The sequence below is a fragment of the Neodiprion pinetum genome, chromosome 2 (genome assembly GCF_021155775.2).
Source record: "Neodiprion pinetum isolate iyNeoPine1 chromosome 2, iyNeoPine1.2, whole genome shotgun sequence".
Lineage (NCBI taxonomy): Eukaryota > Metazoa > Arthropoda > Insecta > Hymenoptera > Diprionidae > Neodiprion > Neodiprion pinetum.
In genome coordinates this window covers 27,940,150-27,964,000 of record NC_060233.1, presented here as the reverse complement: position 1 = coordinate 27,964,000, position 23,851 = coordinate 27,940,150, and the positions used below count along the sequence as shown (strand labels likewise).

At 34.3% G+C, this 23,851-nt stretch overlaps 3 protein-coding genes across 7 annotated transcripts; 2 read left to right on the top strand and 1 right to left on the bottom strand.

Moving 5' to 3' along the window:
• The first annotated feature begins 803 nt into the window (after positions 1-803).
• Yeti (yeti) lies at positions 804-3,309 on the top strand. Of its 4 annotated transcripts, none has more exons than XM_046612719.2 (3): positions 804-892; positions 1,572-1,941; positions 2,080-3,309. In XM_046612719.2, exons 1-3 carry the CDS (start codon positions 827-829, stop codon positions 2,583-2,585), a joined length of 942 nt encoding a protein of 313 aa, XP_046468675.1. In that variant the 5' UTR covers positions 804-826; the 3' UTR covers positions 2,586-3,309. The 4 variants fall into 4 exon arrangements, with proteins under 4 accessions (XP_046468675.1, XP_046468677.1, XP_046468676.1 ...); XM_046612721.2 differs by lacking the exon at positions 804-892 and adding an exon at positions 911-1,231; XM_046612720.2 differs by lacking the exon at positions 804-892 and adding an exon at positions 912-1,181.
• Positions 3,310-8,776: 5,467 nt separating this feature from the next.
• On the bottom strand, positions 8,777-18,248 carry Rab10 (RAS oncogene family member Rab10). The gene is made up of 5 exons (XM_046612724.2): positions 17,737-18,248; positions 12,601-12,661; positions 12,048-12,186; positions 11,710-11,799; positions 8,777-11,411 (listed from the first exon to the last, which is right to left on the bottom strand). Exons 1-5 carry the CDS (start codon positions 17,861-17,863, stop codon positions 11,226-11,228), a joined length of 603 nt encoding a protein of 200 aa, XP_046468680.1. The 5' UTR covers positions 17,864-18,248; the 3' UTR covers positions 8,777-11,225.
• Positions 18,249-19,639: 1,391 nt separating this feature from the next.
• On the top strand, positions 19,640-23,002 carry LOC124212563 (transmembrane protein 170A). Of its 2 annotated transcripts, none has more exons than XM_069133571.1 (4): positions 19,640-19,807; positions 20,157-20,336; positions 20,432-20,537; positions 20,654-23,002. In XM_069133571.1, the coding sequence occupies exons 2-4, from the start codon at positions 20,225-20,227 to the stop codon at positions 20,847-20,849; spliced, it is 414 nt and encodes a 137-aa protein (XP_068989672.1). In that variant the 5' UTR covers positions 19,640-19,807; positions 20,157-20,224; the 3' UTR covers positions 20,850-23,002. The 2 variants fall into 2 exon arrangements, with proteins under 2 accessions (XP_068989672.1, XP_046468681.1); XM_046612725.2 differs by having other exon boundaries at positions 19,640-19,849; positions 20,654-23,001.
• The last annotated feature ends 849 nt before the right edge of the window (positions 23,003-23,851 follow it).

Genomic DNA, 23,851 nt, shown 5'->3' with positions numbered 1-23,851 from the left:
GGTAGCCGGCGGCGTCAGTTTTTGGAACGAAGTTCCTTATTTTCGACTTTTGAGGTACGTATAAAATCCACAGTTTCTCGATGAAAATCAAAGTTTCTGACCCTATTTATCAAGTTTACCTAAATAGTATATTATGACACTGTGTGGGAACTATTTTTTTTTACCTTGCTCGAGGTTGTCCGCAGAAGCAAAGCGAGTCTGAATTGTCATATAACATGTCAACATTCATTTTTTCACTGATAAATTACATATTTTTGCGATAAAAACATTGTGTTTTCACGAATACTTCAATCTTATGCGAAATTTCTCCTTTCGCAATAGCCCAGGTTTTTCGAAACCGAGACCAATGTGAGTAGGTTTTTTTGAAAGACCATAGTATCAAGAATAAAACCCTAGAATATTTTTCCTTAATAGAAATTTGGGTTCAAAATATCGATCTTTGAGTGAAATGGTCGAATTTACCCGTTTTGCATTGGTTATAAATTTCTATTTGTTAATTGGTCAAACATTTTGGAATAAAAACTGCTGGAATATTGAGGTGAGGCTCAAAACTGGTTCCGTGAATTTTTTGGAAATTATTGGATACTCCTAAGTGGGTAAAAAATAGCCGATAAACGATATCGTGATGGATAGCCGGCGGAGGGTTAAATTTCCAATGGAACAGACGAAACCAGCGCTGCAAGCGGAGGTAATTGGAACGACAAACTTCCGAACAGAATGTGACCCACTTTTGTATCGCGGAGATATGTCTGTTTCCTCCCTTCTTCGTGGTGACAATACATCCCATTTTTTCGTGTCAGCTTCATGCTTAAACCATTAAGGCTTCATGACCAGTCATTGTCATATAATTCGTATAGAATTGAGCTCGCATCTTGTTTCAGACCAAAAAGAGGTTAGTCGGAAAGTTAAGGCATTGACTATTGACTTGACCATGTATCGCAATTTAGCGTTTCAGTCTATTCAGTCAGCGGTCTTGTTGATCGTTTGTAGCAGTTAGTGTTTGGTATTGTCCTTTAAATCAGTCAACTATAGCAAAAAGATTCTGTTTGAAGCAAACTTGAGAATACCTCGAAAGCATACTCTGTTACACGTACTTAAAAACCGAGGTTAATCTCAATAATTGAATAAAGCGTCTTCCCGCATACAAATTTGTCTAGTCCTTGGTCGATTGTAGTGAAAAGGTGAGAGGCATTGGAAAATTCTGTACCATATTATTACTACGTGCTCGTGGGTATGCTATATTGAACTTGTCATTCAAAATTAGTCATTGTAATTTTGTTTACTTCGTATCGTATTTTAAATAATCTCATTGCGATTATGTCGACAATTTTCATAGTACCGGAAAGTTACCAAAACCCGTGAACCCATGCCCATAAAACTGTATGTATATTATGTCCTGTGATATGGTGAATACTCCACTCATTACAATTCATGCCAAAACGAATTAATACTCAATATCAGAAACACAGCGCTAGATTTGAAATATTCTTTAGAAATTGACCTACATTTGCCATATCAAAAGAAGTTCTCATTTGCCAACATTCGATCATTTTTCAATCTTCATTTGCAAGAGCATGTCCAACGAACATGAGTTGCCTTCTGATTCCGATGACGACGATGAGGATTACATACCTGATGGAGCTGACAATGAGGCTGGATCTGAGGTAGAATCGGAGGGTGAAATAGAGAGCGGTCCAGAGGATGAAAATGATGAAAATCTGAAAGTATCAGACAAGCATAAGGGAAAGGGTAAAGGAACAAAACGAGGTTTAAAAAACCAAAATAAGAGTACGAAAAGATTAAGAAATGTTGGGGAAGGAAAGCAAGAAAGTAATGATAGCCAAGAACAAACTGAAGAAAATGAGGCTAAAAAAAAATTGAGCGAGGAGGATGAAAAAAAGAGAGCAGACTCACTTTGGGCTGATTTTATGAAAGATACATGTAAGTATTGTTGTATTATGATCATTGATAGAATTAAATCATACTTTCAAATCTCATTTTTGTTACCATTTTTTCAAACCAGAACATAACTAATTATGAGTAGAAATAAAAATTGATTAGACATATTTATTTTTTCAGCTGTTGTGTCAAGGCCTAAGTCAAAGAATTCAATAAATAGTTCCAAGGAAGAATTAACTCAACCTTTGATAAAATCAGTGAACGAAGAAAAAGTAAAAATAACTAAAGTATTCGAATTTGCTGGTGAAGAAGTAAGAGTGGAAAAAGAGGTGCCTGCAGACTGTGCTGAGGCAAGATTGGTTTTGTCCTCAGCGAGAGATTCGACAGCTGATTCCATGCAACGTAGCAGCGGAGGTGCAAAAGGCAGAGGAATTTGTAAAGGCGGTCTGAGTGGTATATCTTCAGTTCTTTGTCAACTTGGAAAAAAGGCAAAGATAAGCACTTTAGAAAAGTCTAAGCTGGATTGGGATTCCTATAAGAAAGAAGAGAACATTGAAGAGGAAATAAGTACACACAATAAGGGGAAGGACGGGTACTTGGAGAGACAAGATTTTCTGCAGAGAGCAGATATACGACAGTTTGAGATCGAAAAACAAATGCGAACTACTAGACGCAGTGCGAGATGAAGTGGAACCTTCCAAATTCAAGACAATGTGTATTTTGAAATTGCTATTCATATATAGATATTATTTTCAATGTACAACGGCAAGATAAACTCAATGGTATATAATCACACAGCAAAGTTTGCTCAAGTGAAGATTTTTATCCATCGATTTTAATCATTTCGTATTACAGCATATAAAGACCCATTCGCACATAATGATACTTGTGTCGGAATACAACTATTACTAGTATTTTTATTCATAAATGATAATTAAATATTATTTTTACTAGCCCTATTGCTTGACTGTCGGTGACTGTCCAATTAAACAGAATGTCATCCAATAAATTATTTTCATTATTTATTTACCTCTTAACAGTTATATTAAACTGGAAGCTATGTTGTTGGGAAATTGACTAGTGAAGTGGGTTATTTGTGCGAGTGTTTTTTATAAATGATAACACTACAATCGTGTTCCCGAATTCTCAATTATACTGTACGTATAATTATATTTAGATTTCAAAACTGTTGCAACTTTTATTGAACACACATGATTTAAAAATTGTATCCAAGATCTCTTGTTCCTGCTCATCGTGACACGATGTCATGTACAGTTGGGCGTCGTGTACCAAGATTATTTAAATCTCATAAACGCGATTGATCATGAAAACCAAATTTTTCAAACACACGATACATCAGTGTCTGCAACCTAACTATTAATAAAATTATACTATGATATTGCATTAGAACTCCTTGAAAAAATTAATTCTGATAGATTTTTTCAGAATATTCTACCCTTACAATATAATGGTTTCAAACATTTCAGTTTTTTCAAAATTCGTCATTTTGAATAAGAAATTCTTAATTAGGGTTAGTACACAAAGCTCCATTGAATCCTTTCTCACAATACATGAAAATTTCTAAGAGAAAAGAAGCCAGGAGATATAAACAACATTGTAAACAAAACATAGAGACTTTTTACTACCGAAAAATTAAAAATGGTTCTTCGGATTTATTCGGTCTAAAGGTTATAGCTGCAAGTAAAATCTTCATTGCTTCCATGCCATAAATTATGTGTACTCCATAAAGAAAAACCGAAAAGGTAGACTATTGAAAATTTGTTATGGCATAAACGTCTGAAGTGAAAATGCCTGAACGTTGTAAAATTTCAAGAACATATATTGCGATGTGTAAATCCGTGCTAGTTTATCGGTTACCTCCACTCGTCACCTAATCATGCCAAAAAAATGTAAGGATTCAAATCGTCCAACGAATAGAAAAAAACCACACTCGTGAGTATATCCGACTATTTATTTCGGGTTGAATTCTTATTGAATACTCGGATAAACATTGGGCGTTTTGATTTAGCGAAATCACGTCGTCTAAAAGTCGTCATTCACGGAAAACTGTGGAGACGTGTTGTAGTTCTGTAAAACATAGTGAAAAACGTTCGGCAAAAAAATGTCAACGAGGAGCTCCTACAAGCGCCCCGCCTTCATGCCGTTCCAAAAAACTTTCATCAAACGGTGATCCAACAACGTTTAAAAAGTATGTCTACACTACATATATCTCAATAACCTGAACAGAATTGATCAGTCCCAAGTTTTTCAAATTACGAAGTCAAATAAAACTGAATTCCTTTCTATTCGAACCATTCGAAATTTCAGTTAATCAAATTCGTTTCTGATGGCAAAATCTAGGTTTCCTTATTTCCCGACTTAAAAATTGCTTGAAAAGTTGTTCAAGAAAAAAAATCCGACTCCTGCAACGAGCGATAATTCTATATCTGCATGTATGAATATTTACATACGTACTATAACATGGATTTTCAACTCAACTTAACTTTCTTCTAGAGCAAAGACTTCCCGACGAACATGTTCCGTTGCAACTCCGACGAGAAATTGTTCATCCTGTGAAAGGAGGTGCCGAGATAAAAATAAATCGTTAGTAAAAAATGAATGGTAAGCTTTATTATTTCAATACATGTCTGTACCAATTTTTTTGTACGTTGCATTATTAATTCTATGAGTTCGTATATTCAGATTTAGAATCATCTCCGTCAAAATATTTAACATATAACGTAATATAAGCAATTATTATTAGTTTTAAGGAGAGATGCAGCTGAAATGGCCGGTGTGCTATTAGCTATTCGTTTTTGGGCAGTCAAAAGTGAAAACAATTGATGCATGGCTAAAAAAAATGTTAAATAACGTTTTGACCTCTGCACTGCTACGTTCGAGACGTCTCAATCCTTTTTCTTTTTTTTTTTTTTAAGCTAGATGTTAGAATCAATAGTCATATAAGGATTTCCATTTTTCATGCAAAAAAAATTTAGAAACCCATACTTTTCCCATTTCCTTATAGATTTTGCATCATTCTCAACAGGCCAAATATTAACGTCGACAATTTTTTCACGTGTTTCCAGGACACCTTCAAAGTAAACGTGAATTTCGAGTCATCGCAATTAATATTGACTATAACTAAACAAAAACTATTACAAATCACAAATAATATCGTTCGAGGAATTCGTTTTCTGCGCTTCGCAATAATTCTTAATGGACACTCAATGCAAAAGATTTTTGTTACAACAATTTTCATTACCTGATACTACCATTGAACTCTTGACTCAACATAACATAAATTAAAATAAACTCAAATTGTTTTGACACAACAATTTATTATTTAAAAAAAAAAACGATTCAGGAGCGTTAAATAAAATTTTTAGTGATTTCAGTTTCACATTTTCTTGATACAAATTTCACATTATCGTAACGAACTTGCGCCGTGTTATCTTGAATAAATGGATAGTCACAACATGATCATTCAAAGATTTCAAAGGCTCGATTCAATTCTGTATTAAGTTGTCACAAGTATTTCGTCCGACAAGAGTAATTTGTCGAATTAAGTAAGTATTGTGTTCGTCGCATTTAACTATAGCATTTAGTTGAATCAAACGAATATCACTTGACTCAAATAATTCTTTCCCTCCTTGTAGAATAAACTAATGTGGCGAAATTCGTGGTGTAATTAATATGAAGTATGGGTTTAAATTTGTCTCTTCAATTCGGAGTCTTCAAAAAATTCATCCAAGACATTCTTCGCATAGATGCTAGGAACACTATCAAAATGGATTGTGAAATTTTTTTTGTCCAAAATGAAGTAGCCATATGTCCATTCGCTTCTATATAGAAAAATGCTGGACTTGCAATTAGTAATTTCAGTTGCTTCTCCCTTTGAACGAAGTGTTTTACAATGCTTAATATTTGACTCGTACGTGGAAGAAAATAAAAATTTGTCAGATGATCACAATGCCCTTTAAGCTTGTGAACAAGGGAAACCGAAATTATCATACATCGCGTCTGGTCTTGGTTCTCAAGCTGCTGTAGGACGCCTAAAAAGAATGAAAGCTTAGGAAATCCGCAGCAACCAGTGGCAGAAACTGGCGTTAAACCGTCGAGGGAAACAAAAGCTTGCAAGCGACCTGAGAGTCGACCAAAACCGTCTAAATACTCAAAGGAAAAAAAATTTAATACGACCGTTTTAAAAGAAACACAAAAAGTCTCGAAAGCTCCTCAGGAACCTAAGGCTCCTTGTCAAAATGCCAATCACGCAGAAGAATTATACGCGTCTGTAGAGAAAACTCAAATTTGTGACCCTTATAACGATCACCTATTGAGACCTTGCAATTGTTGGGAAGTGAGATTTAAACCTATTCGAAAAAAATCTAACTACTACTCGAAGTTGTTTTTCTGCTCGTGCTTCACGAAATTCCGCAATAAGAGAAAGAAGCTTCGTCCCGCACCCTGTAAAAGGTATTTTTGCCTTTACAACCTGGAAAGATCAGAGGGTGACGCACCGGTTCCTTGTGTAAAATGTACTCACAATTGTAAAGCCCGATACTTCGAAGCAAATGGAAAGGTTCGTTTGAAAATTCCAGATTCAATATCGATTATTTTGTACAAACGATCAATTGTAATATGCACAGGAATTATCCAAAACGATACCTCAGCCGGAGCCCAACTTACAGTCAAATGCGTCAATAAGTTCAAAATTGTCAAAAAGTAGTTTCGAAGCTTCCAGCAGAGAGAAGACCGATTCAATTGAGGAAAAATCCGTTCAAATAGAGAAGAAATGCGATGACTTTTGTGCGAACAATATCTCGGAAAAGAGATCCGTGCCGAGAGGAAAAAAGTTCGACAAGTAAGTCGGAAATATTTTGTCTTCAAGTGTTCAAATTTTAGCAAATTCATATATTTGATAGCATGATGTGCCATGCTAACGATTTGAAGCCACATTCACTGACGGCTCTTAACAATTCGTTAATTTTAACTTCGATACGAATGAACGGATTTCGATGATTTTGGTCCGAATCGGTGGAGTTATTTGTAACTCAGAACTGAAGAGATTTTGAGCAAATTCGGCTGAGCTGTTTCTGCGTTTTTTTCTCTTTGTTGCAAGAATCAATATCGTTGTGTCTAAAATTATTATTTTCGCAAATAATAGAATTGGCGAAAAGTTCTACAAGTAGCCCTTCCAGATAGATTGGTTTTCCTGCTTGTTTCTAAAATATTAAATTACCTAGAAATCATTTCATCTTTAAAGGTATTTCGATAGTTCACGATTTTCGTAGATTTAAATTGTCGACTAATTTTTTCGTCATTAAAAATGTTTGCGAGTGGTAAAAAAAAATGACCGTCACCTTAAAAAGTACGCAATTTGTTCGTCAAACAGGAATCTGGAAAACCGAAAGTCACATAAGCCTCCAAAGAAATCGAAAAACGTGACTCATTATGTTACTAATGAATCAACGCCCGATATTGTATTGACGATACCCACGGAAAATGAGAGTTCCTCGAATAAAGTGAGCCTGTGTAATTACAGAAGCAAATGTGCACTGTATTTCATCAGATTTATTCCTTCATGAATTAATCTTAGATATCCAGTGATTTTTCAGTCAATGGGAATAGTATCCATAAAACAGATCAAGACTCAGCTATCATCGGTGATTTATACTTTTCAGATATTCGAAGAAGGTGTGAAGCAGAAGGTAACTTATATTCCGATCATTAAATTTCTATACGTGTGCAGAAATCGCGTTGTGACTTCAGCTTTGCAGAATTTCTGATTTTGTTCGTAATAGGCATATAATTTATCTAAAATAAATTAAAAAAAAATATTTTTCAATTCATACGTCAATTGAAAACAGGGTGGCCACAATTTTACAGTGATAAAATTATCTGACGTTTTCTGGAAAAAAATTCAGTATTCCATTATCTTTTGTCAACAAATTTGCAAAACGTTGAACGGCTTAAATTGTATACAAGAACAGGGGGGTATGAAAATCAAACGATAGTATTTCGTAAGGCAAGATTAGCTGACTGTAAATTGACGAACAACAGTTGGGCTTTTTAAACTACTTTTTGAAAGAACAAGGAAAAATACATTTTTCCCGGTAGAACAACGTGATTCCCTGGCTATTCTCGGTTTTCTCGGTTTTTCGCCACCCTGAGTAAGTGGCGAAAATATTTGTTATAGCCGATTAAAGATGTCATTAGAAAATCAAATAAGGAAAATTTTTTAGCCATGCGGCTTGACTAGATACCCTTTTCAAAACTTGCTAAGCTGTATCTCCTTACCTAGATAGGCATTCATTCGGCACAGGTAAAGACATGTATGCGATGTCCGGAAAAAATTTCGTGTGAGGCCTCCTGCAAGAAATTGTCTTTTGCAAGTTGTTCGGACCTGCGTGATTACAAATTGAGGAATGGGGATAAGAAGAGAACTGCGTTAGGTGTTTTTTTCGATATTGTTTTTTGGCCGTACGTTTTTTGGCCTTGTCGAAACTCTTGTAAATAGTGTTGTGGCTAATTATTTGTTAATAAAAATATTTATAACTTTATATATATATATAATTTTTTGGTACGTCTGTCAGTGTTTGTGTAACTTCTGAATGAATTCACCGATTGAGGTCATATTCGTACAATGTATTTGTATTGTTGAGACGATAATTCGTAGCTATGATAATATCAGATAGATGGCGATTGTTTACTTATTTTCCATATTGTTAACACATTATCGCGCACCTATCGGAAAGAGTAAGATAACATCTGCTGAGACAGCTAGAAATATAATATACGTATAAAAGCATCGGCTGAAACCTCATGTAGAATTTTTTAGAATTCTTCGGAGAACAGGTATTTTAATTGAGTGAAATAATTATTCCTAATACGAATTATTTATTAGACACGGTAATACATATAAAAATTTTATTGGCTTTACGTAGAAACAATTTTATCAAAGTGTTCTGTTTGGTATGTCCTTTTTAATGCCTACCTGAACACTCAATAGCATTTGATCGTGCGCATAATGTATCACAAGAAGTATAGTATGTATATTATTATTAGGTATGTATATTAAAACATACATGTGCAATGGCTTACAAGATCGCTGACTATATGATCGTGCTATACGGAATTACGATTTTAAAAAATATAGCAGAAAATAAAGCCACGTTTTTGACGGTACGATAGGCCTTAAAAACGAAAAAGTAACACGAATTCTGAATTTAAAAATGATACAGATCAGTCTATGCTGTCACACGATTCAGTAGAGTTCAAAGTTTCGATGTGACTTTTGTACCCTCATTCTCTGGCCTTGGATTTTCAGTAATTACTAATAATAATAGTAAATATAGGAACAAGAATGTTTGTGTAAGGTATTTCACCTTAATGTTGCGATTTTCATTTACCAGAAACTATTATGGTTTACTGTTACAGAAAATAAGATGTTTCTATAAATTAATACCTACAATCTTTAAATTGCATCGATATTCGATATTCTGACAATTTTTATTTCTTGTCGATGCAACTTTCTTTTCTTTTTTCTTAGTATTAACATCAATCGTAAACTTCAGGTATTTATGGAAATTTAGGGTTGAAAAGAAATGCGTGTTACCTAACATTTTTATGAACGTTTGGCAAGTGAAAGTCTAAACGATATGGGTGTTTTCATGATTCTTTAATCAATCAATTTCCATTCATTATTCATGCAAAATTTTATTTTAGAAAGCAAAAAATTTTAACAGTACTCATTAAAAATGATTGCACCTCAACTTTTGCAATTGTAAAAATTTTTAAGTTTGTGAAGTTAATATTAGTCAATTTATTGCTGAACTTCTAAATTTTCATAACTTTATTTGGGATTTTCGATTTCATTAAAAATTTATAACATTTGAACTTTAGGTGCATACATGCATCTCGGATAAAAGTTTAAAATTGCGTGTTTCGTTCCCAGAATTCTCGACAAAAGATGACCATGCTTAGTAACGGAACATTGTAAAGCTGTGTTTGGAATCCCGAGAAAAGCGAATGTAAAAATTTTCAACCACGAATCTGCCAAAAAAGCATTATAAACCGGAATTTCTTTAATAAAAAAAAAAAAAAAAAAAAAAAAAAACTTGTTCGTTAAACCTGCGAAATCTGTTAGTTCCGAATGAATCCAAATTTAAGAGAATTATACTTTTATAAAATGGTTTTCTGTTTTGCAGCGTGATAGCAACAAAACTGTTAAGATCGAAAACAAGTAATCATTGACACCGGGTAAAGCCAAACAGAAGATCTCCATATACTCAGAGGCAGAGTTAGGGTATAATTCTAAAAAACAAGGCATGACTTTTCATTAGGTGGTAATTTAAGTATAGCGTGTTTCTTAACACTTAACGGCTGGACGAATTAAAACTATGACTTCATTTATACGACAGTTGTCGTTCGATAGTTATTATTTTGAATATAAGTTTGCTGATACACGCACTTTTACCACTGATTGAATAAAAGCAGTATAGTAAACATCGGAAAAAAAATGACGTCGTATAAACTTAGTCTAAGATTATTTCAACTTGTTGAGAGGTTAGTACAATTGTCAAGTTAACTGGGAAGACTGTAAATGTTCCAGTAAGAATCAAGATATTTTTCCTTCGTTTATTTCTGATTTACTCCATCTTTCAACTTTAATTTGTTCTAAATTTGACTTATTTTGACGTTTTATCAATTTGACCAACAAGCCATGGATCGTAATTTATTTCCAATTGCCCATTGAATAAAGCCGAATATGATTAATTATTCTTAAATATGATTCGAATAGTTCTTCCATAAATATACTAGACTTAATTGATTATTACTTTTGATTGCAGATGATTCTATCAACACTGACTACACATTACATGAAACATAGAAACTTTTAAAACTTGCGAGATGTACAATATTTCTGTGTAGTTTTCAAAATTTCAAATACAATGCGTAAAATATTGTAATGTGTAAATGAATTGATCCTTCAGTTATCTAACTGCTAACCGCGCAGACTTGTTGTAAACTTAGATTCCTTCTTTTTTTCCCGCGACATACGCTACATACATACATATGTACATATCGAATCTCTCTCTCTCTCTCGTTTTCTTGTCACCTTATAGATATAAATAAACTCGATAACTAGTACGAATATTATCATTAACTGACGCGTTACTATATTGTTAATTTAAATTATTATAAAGATAACAATAAAAAATAATAGGTAATTGCTAATTATCATACTAACGAAATAAAGCTGGCAATATTCGTCGATACTCAGCTAATTATGCAAGTTTTATATAATATAAACTCCTAATATACAGTTAGCAACAGCGATTTGAACTTTTTTCAACTCTACGATCGACCGTTAAACGATCCGGTGCTTCCTGAGGTTCACTACCCGCTGTTTTTTCTAAAATAGCCTCTGCGAGCTCGATAAATGCCCGCTCGATGTTTACGTTTGACTTGGCTGATGTTTCCATGAATTTTATTCCATGCTCTCTACCAATCTGTAACCGATTACAAAACAATTAGCATTTCAATAGAAAAAGTTTTTAAACAGCTAGTCAATTTTATATTGGTAATCAACGGTTTGCTAGATAACTGAATAAAAAAAAATATGTAATCTGAAATGGTAGACACACTTCAGGTCGTGCGTTAGTGACTAGTGGTACCACCATTGCTTGAGTCAAACTTTTGTATAGTTTTGTGCTCACAAATCGATCCGTACATAGTTAAGTGTAGTGATTTTGCGAATAAATTAAGATTAAATGATCAACTATTCTGTAGTTATAAATTGATACTCACTGCCTCGCCTCTTTCCGTACTAACAACGCGCTTTTCATGCATGTCACACTTGTTGCCCAATATCATCTTCTCAACATCCTCATTAGCGTGCTGGTGAAAAAAAATATGTATGAGCATCTGTGTGACAGGTCGACATATGTTAGATATGCAAATCTTCGAGCTTGTATAAAAAAAAGTAATTGATATGCGCGTTTTTTTCTTCTTATTCAGACAGACCTAGCAGATGGGTACGTATAATAATTATATTCTGTGCTGGATAAAATCCTGTTTCAGCGTTTGTCGATTAGCACTGTTTTCCCATGAAGCAGACATTATAGAACGATATTTTCGATACTCACTTCATCAATGTATCTCAGCCATTTGACAATGTTTTCGAAGCTCTTGCCATTGGTAATATCATATATGAGCATGATTCCCATAGCACCTCTGTAGTATGAAGTTGTTATAGTGTGGAATCTTTCCTGACCAGCTGTGTCCCTGAAAGATGTTATTCGTCATACATAAGTGCGTAATGTTCTACTACAAGTAATTTTGTGCTGGCAGATATAGGACAGTCATTTAACTAGAAGTAAACATCCACCTTTGTACTTAGATAATGACATGGAATTTTTTATACACAACTTTCCAGAAAAACATAGACTTCGATGCAATTGGTAGGAAATTTCAAAGAAAACATACATAAATTTTTATAGCGAGTGGGGAAGAAAAATGAGCTTATATCACTTTCTTGACTTTTCCAACTCCCCAAATGGCCAGATTGTTTTCAATATTACACCATTATGTGTAATGGTAACAGACCGAACACTACTGTCTTTTGCATAAGTAAGACATTCTTAAAAAATCGTTGAAAAGCCGACTTTGATGGGCATTTTTTGAAAACAATAAACTTACCATATTTGTAGTTTGATCTTCTTCCCTCTCAATTCCACTGTTTTTATCTTGAAATCAATACCTGAACACGAAAGTTGTTTTATTATTACTATGATTATTGACACTATTAGTATTACATCACATTTAACATGTTTATTATGATTGTAGAAAGTACAGAAAAATGTTAGGAGTAAAAATTAGCAGTAAACTATTATAATAACTTGAGGTAGTATTTGCGTTTTAAAATGTTACCTCCCACAGTACCATAAGATAGAATAAGAGAACTCTACACTAGTGATGAGCGTACTGTTTAATGAGTTTTGAAATCTACGACCTGCCTATAAACGTTATTAGTCATGGACACGCATTCAGTTAAATCGCCGTTGAAATCACCGTGAATACATTCTCCTTGCACAGTTGCTACAATATTACTTTTCCCTGTTTTTGTTTTTCCGTTTGTAATTTAGAATAGAAATATATTAAGGATCATTTGTTACAACTTCACTACAGATAATCGATGTAGTAATAGCGATATACATATGCATAAATAGACAAGCCAGACCGCAGCGAAGAGAGCCTCAACAACGTTAGAAGCAGATTGTTTTAAACTTTTTTTTGTAGAGTGAAAAATGACAAATACGATCATGAAACTTTTTTCACTGAAAACAGCCAACATCATCAAGTATAAGTAATTTCCTCTGATTGTTATTCGAAAGTCAACGTAAAATAGCTTCTTATCAACATCTTCAGTGCCTTATCTAAGGAAATTACACATGAGTAGTGAATCATGTCCATTACACATTTCTGACTGGTATGAAGATTACCATTTAGGTATTCCACCAAGATAATATTCTCTATATGTGAATATTAATTAATGTGTTAAAATGGTTTCTGGACTGTTTGGTAAGAAGGCATGAAAATAAAATTACAAATCAATTGTACCTTTGTTCATCATGCAGTTCATGGTAATTAAGCATCTGATTGAGACAAGACAGACCGAAACCAAAAAATTTACCAGCAAAGCCAAGACTAACATAAAATAACCACTGTGAACAAGGACTTAATCAGTTTGGATGTTGTGTTTTCTACAAGTAATTATTCAAGTTTTCGGTACGTAAAAGTACATAATAAAATCTGAGGGACATGAAATTATCTTGTGATGGTTCCGAACAAGTAGACGTTGGCTGTGAAAAACGCATGACTAAAAACCTGACGGTAATTTGCCATTGATTAGGTACAAAAGTAGCCACGGGCAAAGCAATATGGTACCGAGAAGTAAGCTATCACTAGATCATTTCAGGTGAATTATTTGAATAAAAAGATGCAGAAAACTTTGTGCAAGGCAATCTTATGTTTTGTTATGTTGAGTTAGTGCAGTGTAACAAATAGTTTGGCGACTGTTTTAAAATTAAATACAGCATAGTTAGAGCAGTACATTTAAATTTTGTGTTACCAAGTATCACAGTCCGACATTTCCATTGTTAATAGAAACTGGTTTGTTTTTAATAATAAGTGCATGCGTCAATTTTTATCTTTGTCATCTACTTCGACAACTGTCTTCCATTAAATATTAACAGATACGAAAAATTGAACAGCCTAGGTAGAGTGAATTGAGACCATAGCAGGGAGAATTTTTCAATATTTATATTCCACCATTGATCTACTGATTTTAAATGCCTGATGATTTTTTGATATATTTGGATAACCTGTATAATATTATTCTATCAGCGAGACTACAGGCCAAAGATTGAAAAATACACACCAGAGGAGATGCTTCTGCCGAGAGATATAATCTGTCTATCTAATTGAATGTTCAGATCTATCTACAACTTGAAAGAAAATTAAAAATGAAATATAAACATGATTAATTAACAAGAAAAAAAAAAAAAAACATAACAATAAAAAATAAACCCCATTGCCGAAACTGAATTCCAGGATGTGAAAAACTTTTAAAACAATTACCTGAGCATCTTTCCAAGTTAAGGAATAGATCGCACAGCAACGCCAATGGCAGTGGGGTGCCATTTGGAGGAATGCGCGGTCAATAACTCAGTCCCGGATCAACCAGGTAATGCGGCAGGAGCATCTCTGCAATCCAGTTGTCGACGGTACAGGCTATGTACAGCCTTCCACAGCTTTCCCGCAGGAAGACGATTGGATACTACCGTGGGCCTAACGTGACAAGGGCCTAATTAAATTTAATAACGTTCGAGCGACCCGAGAAATTTGGAAGACCGATTGAAAGGGACAGACGTCCGTCACGCGTGTCCACAAATGTGGAAAATGCTACTGACTGACGGAAGAGGGACATAGGTAAAGGATTAGCGACAAGACTAGCAAGGAAAGATATATCAAGTTCTCTAAAACAAACTTTCACTACCTTCTACTACCTGTCCCGCTATGTAATTTATCCTGCAATCGACCAAAATTTTTAAACTTATTTCAATTCCAAACTTGGTCTGAAGACTCTGTTAGTAGTACTCGCAATCACAGCAAGTGATTTAAACAATAGTCATGCAGCCCATGCAAGCTCTGTATTCATGAATAAGATTTAGCGCATAGTTTTACAAAAAAATTTTCCATGAAAATGAAATTAAAACATGAAAAAGATGTGTGTATATACTTTCATGTTGTAAAACAGTCTGTTAAAACTCGCATACACAACCAATACTATGCCATTAATATTTAAATACAAGCTTAAGTGCATGTCTACGCTAAGTAAATATTGCAAATGTGTAGTGTTCACATTTTGTGTTGATTTGTAATGATTTCTGGAAAACGTACATTGCACAGGGTGACCTGAGACTATCGCTCCATAGGCTATCTATGTATTTCTCATGAAAATCTGCAGCTGGCACATTTGTTTTTTTTTTCATTTCTCATGAGAAATTTATTATTTGTAAATTACAGCCGTGTGAAGTTGGCCAATTCAGTAGCGTCTGATGGCTCACAATAGCACTGGCGGATTGTAATTTGACTGTCATTCGCTGACCTGCTGTCTTGTTCACAAACAAGAACTTTTTTACCAAAATTAAATAATGTTTTTGTCGCAGGTTTTCGCAAGAAACACAATAATAGCCTATGGGGCGATAGTCCTGGGCCACCCTGTGTACAGGATTTGAGATTGTGAAGATTCAGCAACTAGGTACCAAAACAAATAACAGCTAATAGCAATAATCAACTGATAGTTGCAACTGGTTTCAAAGGATTCCTAATCTCTATTTTGAACGAAGTTCTTGACAAGCTCATTCTGATAGGCATGGAGGTAACAGTTTTTATTTCAATCTGACATTACTTGCTGCGAACTGAAACTTGAGTTATACGTTTCTCAACCATATCGCATTCATTTAAAAATTGGTTTATTTGATATCATTGTAATTGAATATTATGTATCAGAAGTTTCGATTGAGCAAACTTGATCGAAAACTCGTAACTATCACCAATACTAAATTCCAATAATCGACAAATGAATTATCGGTATTAAGTTCATAATTTTTTGCTTACCAGGTTTCAATAACCTACAAAGAACTACTTACTGAAATTCAGTATCAAAGTTTTTGATCAAGCCTGATCGATCGACACTTTAGGTATGTATAGTATTCCTCGCCAAATATATATTGTTCTGCTCGTAATACGTACGATATCTTGACAGTTCAGAATGTTTTTTCATGGTATATATACTGAAATTAGTATTATAGTAGTACAGACTTACAATAGTAGTAACAATAGTAGTAAAACAAGAGATACTATCAATGTTCACATACAATTGATACTAAAGACAATGACGCATGAGCTTTCACTGAAACAATGAATAACAGATACCAAAATGAAGCGAAAGGCAGAGGTACTCGACATCGAGTGCCTCATTCATTATTCCTAATCTATAGTTGACTCAGAGTGTAATCCATGCGTCATGCCTGTAGTGATACCTCCCTTAACACGATTTTAACATGAAATATTATTAAATGTGATAAATAAAATCGTGTCTCCCAAAATACCAGGCCTCAACCACTAGGATCATGGAAGCTATCCCTGCTGTTACTTTCCAAATTAAAAGCAGCCCCCTGATATACATATTGCAAGAAAAATAAACATGAAAATTAAGAACCGGCAGAAAGCTGAGTATTTCACTAACAATGATGATGAGCTAACCACAATATTTTCATATCACAATAGATCGCGCTGTCCAATAGACACTGATTATTTCCCAGCATCAAAAAACAGGTTAACTGATTAACTTCATGATTTTATTTTGTACCAAATGCCAAACTATTCCCAGCAGCTTTGAATCACCTCAGCGGTTAATGAAAATTGGAACGGAGTAAAGCAAGAACCATCTCATTTGTGTACCATTAGTCACAACTAGTAACTCGAAAATGTTTCCGTCACACTCGGAGCCAATTTTTTTAATAACTCGAAATGATCAAAAGTTTCCATCAACAGTCCCATGTTCGACATTGAAAAATTAAAAAAGCTTATCGAAGAAGCTTGATTTATTTTATAATGGAAAGTCCATGTGGGACAGTGTTATTTCCATACAACATTTAGCAATAATTATAGAATCAAAAAAAGTAGTCGTTACAGATTGTCTCTCATCTTATGGTAATGCGGTGAGATTGCAATAAATGAAATACATATGTATAATATAACGAGTTAAATGGAGAAAGTGTCTGCTACAGAATATTCCTCTACTCTTTGGAAGGGTTTACTCGCTCATCTTCAATATATCATATATTATTGATCAATTTAAATGATCTGGCTCGCATAATGAGACTGTACCTCAATAAAAGAAATATCTATTTATAGTCAAAGAATTTCAGTCTCGGGGAACAAAGCATGCAGCAGCTAGACCGCATCCTATGCGTTTTTGTACCAACGTATGTGGTATTAATAATTAACATATTCAAGGATTAATTTGACTAGCAATAATAATATGGCGCGTATAAGTTGCAACATTTTAAAAGATGACGAGTTTTATTGAAGCTATCAGTTCGATACACGTACACTATCGTGCACGCAATGCGTGTTTGTATACGATGAATTTTTTTCAACCTACCAAGTACAAGTCATTTGTTTTTACAACTGTGTCGTCATCGTCGGAAATGAATGTGTAACGCACTTTACATGGATGAGATTAAAGAAGATAATATTCCTTACCTATCGTAGAGAGAAATGTTGTCGTGAAAGCATCGTCCGAAAATCTGAATAAAATACACGTTTTTCCAACACCAGAATCGCCAATCAATAGCAATTTAAATAAAAGGTCGTACGTTTTCTTGGCCATCTCACTCGAAACTCGTGTTTCCTATGTACGTATCCTCTTCCACGGCTGTGTTTAGAGTGAAAACAAGATTTAATTCTAGAAACAACCAATAACACTCGGGTTTTTTCAGATTATTTTTCGTTCTTTTCTTTTTATAGTAGTATATACTGAAGTGTTGCTTCTTTCGATGACCGCAAATTACTCGAATCGCATGGAGATTGCGCGGTCACTCTGGTCACTCCTTGTCTTTTTTTTCACCACAAGCCGTAGCTATTTTCAGAGTGGTTGCGATGAATTTAACGGAAATAAATCGAACGAACGTCGGATATTATTGGATCGTGCTAACAGGCTACTACGTATCCTACGAACTCATCACTTGTATTAAATTCATCGGTCAGCCCGCGAACAAAAAACCATCTCAAGATGGCTGACACGTGGACGTTAAAGGAGGATCAACTCGACGTGTGCACGGATAGCTGTCGAACCATATTACGTGCTTCCGTCGCAAGCCTGCGCTGCGAGCACTTGGTCCGATAAATTAAGAATTAGATTCAAACTGAATCACGAAAATGAACTAGGACATACTTAAAATCAGCATTTTGGTTGCCAATATCGATTGTGTACTGAAGGACACTAGACGAGCGTGGAAAGACCGCGTAATGGATTAACATGAGGAACTTGTGGGTATAATCTTTGAGAAAGAACTTGTATAAGAGTAATGATTTAACATACAACTCACCTTACTTTGCTCAAGACAGGAGTTGTAGTGGGCGGCATGTAATCTTGGTGGAACTGTGAAGACACCGTAGATAAGTCGCGATGTTTTGAAATTATTTAATTGTTGACTTTTAACTTTACCGATATTGGAATATAAGTACATACGTGCAATTTTCTCAGTTACAGGTGTTGATTATGTATTTGATCTCTTTACCAACAGAACTACTCCATGTAGGTAAGGTTGCCTATAGTACGGCGATAGTCTATGGTCTCCCGGAAAACCTTCTCAGTTTAAAAGTTTTTTTGTGTTTTAATTTTATTGTTTTACAATGGGTTATTCAAAGTTGTAATACCTACCCTCTGGGATTAAATCAAGTTTTGTATGTGCAGTGATATTTGTTAACGAAGTATTGTTTATTTTGCTATACATGTCAATATAATATTTCATTTAATTATTTTTGGAAGAAATATTTTTACAAATACCCAAGTATTTTTGTTATATGCTTTAAACTACTTATGACTACGTAATATCTACTAGTTACACTTTGTACAATGTTTATAGTTTATAGTTTATTTTGTTTTTACTTAAAGGTATGTTTCTTACTAACTAGTGGATTTACACCCATCGACATAGAGAATGGACTGCGAGAGTAGTTCAACAATGTATCTGCCGAATAGAAAGAGACAGATTGCAGTACGGGCACAGAATCCTTACAAAACATATACGGGTCGATTCGTGTCCTCGTTGCGTTATGTCGATGAAGATCTTCAGTCAACAGCGGTCTTTAGAAAGAGACAGGGATTGTCACTAATAATTCTTTATCTTGCTTCCAGAGCGGCGGACATATTCCGTGCATTGCTTAGGTAAGGGAGACATGATCCATTCTCTATGCGGATGCTTATACCGAGGATCGAGGGTCACAGCGTTGACTGAAGTTGACTGAAGAATTCAATGCGCACTTTTGCTGCAAATCCAATATCGTTTTTCCCGCGTCGCAGCTGCTCCCCACTCTTTTGATCGCGCGACGGAAAAAGAACAGCCCAGACTATGTCTGTTCTTCGGTCTTAGCTTCAGTGGCCTGTAAGACCGCGCAGTCTCAACTCTTTATAAGTCTATGGTACATACGTACCACCACCAAGCAGAGAGCACCAAGTACACGCATTCTCATACAAGTAGACTTTTGACAGATCTCGGTAAAATTTCGAGTCGAGCTTCCGGGAATTTGACAGCCAGATGATCTGACATAAGTAAAAATATAATTCACATGGCATGCTGATCAAGTTACTTAGGTAATAAAATTACTGCTGCCCTTCGCTTTTCAATGAAGTTAATTTAGTACTAAGAAACGCATCTACATATATATGCATACGCATAAAACTGTCACTTCTTGTTCGCTTCTATTTATTATCACTAAAAAATATTACCTGCTTGGGAAAAATCACTGTAATTTTATTGTATCATATATCCAATTGCCCTCTCGATTTTCACACATATCAACGTTTGTTTAACGTTTGAGCATTATTTATTTTGTATCTTGATGTTTTCGTAGACAATGCTGTGTTTGTACCATTAATTACTTTGTGTTTATCTTCCTAGGAGATTTCGCTTCATTATGATGAGACCTCCCTCTGATGGTACTTAATAGCGTCTTTGCTTGCTAGGCGATGCTGCACAAAGTGATTTCAGCTACAGCAATGTCCAATGAGCCAACACCTCTTACTGCAACATCAAATAATGATGAAAATGCACTTTACAATCCACTCAGTTCATTTCTTCGTATGTAATTTCTTCCTAAAATTAATTGGAAATGGTTAATTAGATTTTATGGCACAAACACATTTTGTAATTTGTCATAATGTATTATTTTCCAGAGATGTGGTATCAGATATTTCTCTGGGCATTATTTTCGTCCATATTCGTCCATACCATTGCAGCAGCAATTTGTTTTGCCACATTACGAAAACATAAATATGGAAAGTAAGTACATGGATGTCTTTTGTGTTCTTTGTAGTTTGAAAAACACAGAGCATATAGTTGTATTTGTTGATTTCCATTTTTACCCATGTAAGGCAGGATAATTTTATTTGATCCAGGTTCTTCCCACTGCTAATAATAATAATGGGGGTATTGCTGCCGTTAACATCAGGAATTCTGAGTTCCGCAGCAGTAGCATTTGTCTACCGTGCATCAGGCTATCAGATGCTGCCTTTATATGCTTTACTGTGGGGTATCGGACAAACTGTAATGGCTGCTTGTGTTGGATTCACAAGGATATTAGCTACTTTATAACAGAAGGTTTAAATGAACGATGCCAATATTGTACAGTGAAAATTATGCAGATGAATATCAATAATTAACCAGTAAGAGTCCCACAAAAAGATGGTCATTTTCTTATGTAAGTTTTCTATATAAATGTAATTTTGTGAGAGCTATAATTCATGGTAAGACAGAAATCACTATGCATCGAAATATCCTTTTGATTTCACTTTGAATCACTAAATTTTATACTGATTACTTTGGACAATTAACAAAAGTCTTTGGATATACTAGATACAGTATCTGTAAACATGTATGTATGTACGTCTCCTGTAGTGGATTCTGACCTATCGAAGGTCACTGGTATCGGCTGCTACTATTTGTTCAACCTGCAAAGTAGATGACACAGTTGACCTTGAACTGATGAGAATCCATCACAGGAGGTGACATAGAAAGAGAAAATGTGTGTGTTACCAGGTGTAACCATACATCAGGAATTGGTTACATTGAAGATGTTTCTTCATTAACCACTGTTGCATTCTTTAATAGTGTAACATAGTTATCGATATCAGGTGTTCGAGGAAGCTCTAGTAAGTAGTATTGACAGACTGAACGTTGTAAATTTCCAAAATACTTATGTAGATAAATACTTAAAATATAAGAAATTGTAAATGTCATAGTATTAGATGATGATGATAAAAGAGTTGCAGATAAATTGTACCTACTATAATGTAGTTTGCTGGCTGCCTGAAGTTCTCTGTTCCTCATACTTTATGTGTAAATCACACATAATGCAGAATAATATTTTTGTGCAATCAATTGATTTTGCAATAATTTTTATAAAATACTGTGTTTTTTCTTCTCTCTGTTACAGACGTCTGTAGGTGTCTACATACGATTTGTAAACCGGGAGTTCCGCGAACAATTCAATGTTTTGTTCCCTCCCCATGATCTTCGATTACATCTATAATTTTTCTCTTACCGTTTGAGCTCTAAGAAGCCCTTCGGGCTATTGAAAAGATTCTAGATCAAATTGAACCAAAAACTCTTCAAATTATGCCGAAATAACCAGAAACAAGTTCTTTTCTGCAAAAATTTTCTACACCTTAAACCCTTCAGTTCTTCATATGTGATATAACAATGTCAAATCCTATTTTTCACGAAACTTTATACGAAATGAATTATCAGTATTCATAATTTTGCGATTCATTTAATTTCTTTAGATTAAGTATTTACACATGAACGTGCGCTTATAAAGCGATAAATTATTTCCTACTCTGAAACTAACTTAATTTTGTGTGAAATCAGCAAAGACATGTGATTCTATTTTCTTCTCATATTTTCCTGAAATAAATTCGTATGAATGTTTCAAGCAGTATTGAATTTTTTCAGTGCTTAGTCGAGGCTGAAGGAGAAGATTATTTTAGGAAGGATGAGTATGCAAATGCATCTATTTTATACAAAACATTTTCCTCTAAACTCAATAGCTTAGGTGAAAAATATGATGTAGATTGTAAATTGGTCATTAGGCGGTGCAAAAAATGGAAAAAACGTGCTGCTTTTTTGGTGGTGAAAACGTGTTTCTCGTCATTTGAATATACCTTAAAAATTTTCTTGGTCGAAATCCGTTTGAACAGATTTTCAGTTATGAAAAACACCACACTTACAAACTATTATCAAGATTAATTTCCTCGGCAGCCAGAAGTTTTACCTCAAGGTCCAAGCTTAGTAGAAACAATTACAGATCAAATCAGAGATGATGTAAGGAAATGCATATGACTTCTCGTGGAATGCTAAAAATATTAATTTGACAATACTTTACACAACGTCTGAACTTTACTTTCAATAAATTTTATCCTACGCGCTAATTTTTAGTTCAGGGAGATTTCGTGTTTTGAACAAGGCAGCAATAATTCGTCCCAATACGTGATCAACATAATACGTATAGCGTTGAGTTCAAATTAGGTGGAGGGAAATACGACCTAGATTCAATATCATATCGGGACCCTGGAAATAAATGTTAAGTGTGAAGAACTGAATGCTTTCGAAAATAAATATTAATCTAAAATGTAGCTTAGATAAGACAAGTTACGTTTTTTTGTTTATATAATGTCTATTAATATTAGTGTCTTTCGATTTTAAATAAAGTGGCAATTGGGTTTCTATGGTTAATTCTTATAAACCAATAAACGATCTCTTGATCCAAAATAATCTCAAAAACCTTGGTTCGATTATACCAACAAAAATAAAGCGACTCATCTTTTGGTACGATTATATTAAATAAGTGTTAATCATTCTTAGATTCGCTCCGATTATAGGGTTATACAAGTTTTTAAATTTAAGGGACCCTCAAACATATTACAATATCTGCAGTCAATGCCTCAGCTCCTATTACCAAAAAAACAGAACCCCGCAATTTTTTTACAGATTTATTAGATGCTCAATAAGATATCCTGATGTGTGCCAGAGAAATTAAGTACAAATTTTTGGGTAAAATTTTTTGTAATATTTAAAACGATATAATTTGACGTCATTTTTTTTGTTGGTTTTACAGAAAAATGGTTCCTTCAAAAGTTGTTCGTTGTATTGGCCTTTATAAAATTGGTACATTACTAGTAAACACGGACATCGGTCGTTTTGTTTATATTGCCATTGATTCGGAAAATTTTCAATGACATGTCGCAAAACTCATTCGACGTTTAGAACAATCTTTCTCGAATTATTAGTCTCAAGTTACCGCGCTACGTCGCATAGTTGAGCAATAAAGTGAACAATAAGCGACCTACGCAAATCCATATTGCTTTGATAACTATCGGCAGATTTATCCTATGTTGTGCAAAAAAATCATGGTGCTAGTTTACAGCTTCCAGTACCTATTTTCATACTGTAACACCTAGGAGTAACTTTAAAAAAAAGATAGCTGTTTTTTGAAGATCTAAAATTTCAGTGCATACGCAAATGTAAATAACTTTGTTTATTTTCAAATTATTCAGATATTTTTCAAGTTTCTGATTACTCTTTCGATACATATAATT